The 3,584-nt window shown below is 36.7% G+C and overlaps 1 protein-coding gene across 1 annotated transcript; it reads left to right on the top strand.

The window, feature by feature from the left end:
* The first annotated feature begins 872 nt into the window (after nucleotides 1–872).
* LOC111410757 (NAC domain-containing protein 35-like) lies at nucleotides 873–3,341 on the top strand. The gene is made up of 3 exons (XM_023041271.1): nucleotides 873–1,280; nucleotides 1,374–1,642; nucleotides 2,400–3,341. The coding sequence occupies exons 1-3, from the start codon at nucleotides 1,076–1,078 to the stop codon at nucleotides 3,063–3,065; spliced, it is 1,140 nt and encodes a 379-aa protein (XP_022897039.1). The 5' UTR covers nucleotides 873–1,075; the 3' UTR covers nucleotides 3,066–3,341.
* The last annotated feature ends 243 nt before the right edge of the window (nucleotides 3,342–3,584 follow it).

Genomic DNA, 3,584 nt, shown 5'->3' with positions numbered 1-3,584 from the left:
TGAGTAGAAATGAATATTCGTGCAACTTTATAATTTTTTTATCCATGTACTTTAAATGTTGAATAATATTATCTGCAGTCGCTATACGTGGCATACATGTGACGATTAATGATTTGTTGCATAAGATAATAAAAAAACTACCACATTAATACATCAAATCACTAACCGCTACATATAGTCACTGCAAATAGCATTACTCTTAAATATTTGATGGAATTTTTTGGATAATACTAGGGGTAAGATTTGTGTACTTGTGTTGAATTATTATCAGCTACCCTATTATCAATAATTTCATTAGGAGATTTGCTTTTAGGTTTGTACGTACAAAAAGGGATTTGGCCTTAGAAGTTGCGCCTTTTGATTAGATTAAAATGTGTCACTTTCTTGCCTTTAGACACTCAATATTTACCAATGGCACACAAATATTGAATATATATGGAAGAATTTTCGAAAACTTACTAACAGTACAATTCAATTAGATTCAACGAGAAACTAATTATCATGAGCATTCAATTAAATCAAATACCGTTCCATTGAGATCAATGATTTTCGAACTTGTGTTCTTTTCACAAGGACCCTTCCATTTGAGCTGGTAGTGTACATATGGATATTGATATTCTTTAGGCTTGATTTGTTGGAATTGGAAAGGACATTGTAAAAATGAAAGAAATTTTTACTGTCACATTTTATAATTTTATAGAAATAACAAAATTTATGGTGGAATAAAGAAAACTCCAAACCCACCGCTGTGAAAACTGGCCACCCAGTCTGTATTTGTGATGTCCCTTTCTAATATTAAAACACCTTAATGCAACATCTTCCCATGTAGGGCCTGAAAGCTATGTAGATCTTTCCATTAACTCCACCATTCCCTTTAGTTTCTTCTTCCTTCTCCCCTCCCTTTTATTTAGAGAGAGAGAGTGGCTTATAAGTATGTAAGTCTTCAACCGCAGTTCACACCATCCCCACCCCACAACTTGTACACCACAATTCTTGCAAGTACGTACAGTAACTTAAGACTTGTCATGACTATATATTGATAGGGTTAGATAAGACTGTGAGGTGTAATTAGTTTATGGCAATTGCAGCAGCCATGAATAATCAAGATGAGAGCAAGGATGAACACGAACACGACATGGTCATGCCTGGTTTTCGTTTCCATCCCACTGAGGAAGAACTAGTTGAATTCTACCTTCGCCGTAAGGTAGAGGGCAAGCATTTCAATGTCGAACTCATCACTTTTCTAGACCTTTACCGCTATGACCCCTGGGAACTTCCTGGTATATACTCTTATGAATTTATCTGTATATTTAATCACTGCCCTTTCTTTTTATACTAAAATTGATGTTAAATATTTGTACTGTGAATCTCAGCCTTGGCAGCTATAGGGGAGAAGGAATGGTACTTTTATGTTCCAAGAGATAGAAAGTATCGTAATGGAGATCGGCCTAATCGTGTCACAACCTCTGGTTATTGGAAAGCTACCGGGGCTGATAGGATGATCCGAAGTGAAAATCTTCGGTCTATTGGACTGAAGAAAACCCTTGTTTTCTACTCCGGGAAAGCTCCAAAAGGAATCCGAACTAGTTGGATCATGAATGAATACCGTCTGCCACACCATGAAACTGAACGCCTGCAAAAGGTAGGGAATTCGTTCACCTCGATTAGTTTTAGGATAATGGAGATATTTCATAGTTAACTCAAATAATGAATCTAGCAAACACGTGCAACAATATGCCCAAAGACGAGAGCTATTTACTGTTCCTTCTCGAGCATCTCTTCTTATAATCCATCTAGACAGAGAGAGCAAGTGACCGGTGGAAAGAATACTTAGCCGCCTTCTGAATCATTCAAAGTAAACCAAAATTATCGGCTTCAAATAGCCCATCTTCTGAAACCATTCAGAATTTTTTATCGTTCAATCATTGAACGGTGCAAAATCAGTGTTGTTTTTTTATATTTTGAGCCTAGTTTAAGAAAAGAAACTAGCTTTCATACCAAGAATCTTCTTTATCCTTGCCAGGTGAAAATTGTGTAAATTGAGGTCTTGATCCAATTATGTACACCAACGGATGTTAGATCCCAACAGGAGGAATCCGCACTTGGGAAAAATAAGGGAAAGGAAGTTAATTTGGTGCATGAAGAACAACAGCTGACAAAGTTCTGTATTTATATGCAAAGTTCTTAAATACTCACAGCAGAAACTTGAAGGAACATGCATGAATTCTTTAAATTAAGTGTTCATTGAGATCCTTTGCTATAAATATTCTGAAAGACCTCATAATTGCAATTCAATGAGTCCATAGATGCTCAATGTCGAAGATCATTCAAAATCTTCGCCTTCTTCCAAATTTATTTCAGTTTGTTTGTTGGTTAAGTTCTTTCACTTTGTTTTTCAGGCAGAGATTTCTCTTTGCCGGGTCTACAAAAGAGCTGGAGTCGAAGACCATCCTTCTCTTCCACGGTCTCTTCCCACACGGGACTCATCGTCTAGAGGAACACAATCATCGACACCCCAAAAACAGCACGAAATGACAAGTCACGCCATGGAAAGGTTCCAAGCTTATGGATTATCGTCCCAACAAACCGATGAAAAGATGAGCGAAGCCAGTGGAAGCAGTAGCACAGCTGATATTGGGACCTCTCTTGATCTTTCAAAGCACAGCTCTTACAATATCAATCCATTAATCCCCATGTCCACTCCAAATTCTATAGAACTAGATGATAGAATGATGCAGTTAAATCAGTTAAAGCAAACTTCTTCTTCTTTAGCCCTAAACTGCAGCACCTTATTTGCCAGTTCTTCATCCCATAATGCAATCGACGATCTCCATAAACTAGTAAATTACTCCCAACAAGCCTCCATCAATCACGAATCTGATCACCAGCAGTATCCTAATCACGTGCCTGATCTTCTATCCCATTTCTCCACGTTGCAGTCGCAACAGCCACAGTCTCTATCTCTTAACATGATTCCGGGCTCGTTTCAAGCTGCCTTGCCAGACAGAGTATGGGATTGGAATGCTATTCAAGAAGCCAACAAAGACTACAACCTATTCAAGTAATCAACGAATTGCATATATATAGGCACCTTTATATTGCATGTCCACTACTGCTAGTTTATAGTCTATCTCTATACTATTCTGATGCTATAAAAATTGCAGAACCTATGTTAAGCAATAATAATTTGTTGTTATGGTTTAGGATTTAATTGTATTATGATTTAAGGCGTTGTAATAACAATTAAAGCCATAATGTTGTTCAAGATAGGATATTTGGGTTTAGGGTTTCTTGCTAATTAATCGAATGCGAATGAATTGTTTGCGTTGTTCTTGATTTTCTGTTTGGTATTTTCTATATTTAGGAGTTCAACGCTGATGGAAAAGAACTTTGTGGTGAAAGTAGATTAAATAATAAGCTAGGGATTGATTGATTTCTAGTGTTTATTTAAATATTCATTGTTGTTCTAGCCTGTCAAATTATGTCTCTCTTATGGAGTTTTCCTAGAAATAAAACTGTTATCCATATGAGAATGATAATCTCATTATTGAATACGATTTGCAGAAGACTGCTCAGAGAATGGA

Source organism: Olea europaea, chromosome 15, assembly GCF_002742605.1.
Source record: "Olea europaea var. sylvestris chromosome 15, O_europaea_v1, whole genome shotgun sequence".
Taxonomy (NCBI): Eukaryota; Viridiplantae; Streptophyta; class Magnoliopsida; order Lamiales; family Oleaceae; genus Olea; species Olea europaea.
Note: the sequence above shows the minus strand (reverse complement) of the source record. Positions and strands in the feature narration are given on the sequence as shown.

Coding starts and splice junctions, on each gene's coding strand:
- LOC111410757 (XM_023041271.1), top strand. CDS start 1,076: ATGGCAATTGCAGCAGCCATGAATAATCAAGATGAGAGCAAGGATGAA. Junction 1,281..1,373: donor TGACCCCTGGGAACTTCCTG/GTATATACTCTT, acceptor TGTGAATCTCAG/CCTTGGCAGCTATAGGGGAG. Junction 1,643..2,399: donor AAACTGAACGCCTGCAAAAG/GTAGGGAATTCG, acceptor TTTGTTTTTCAG/GCAGAGATTTCTCTTTGCCG.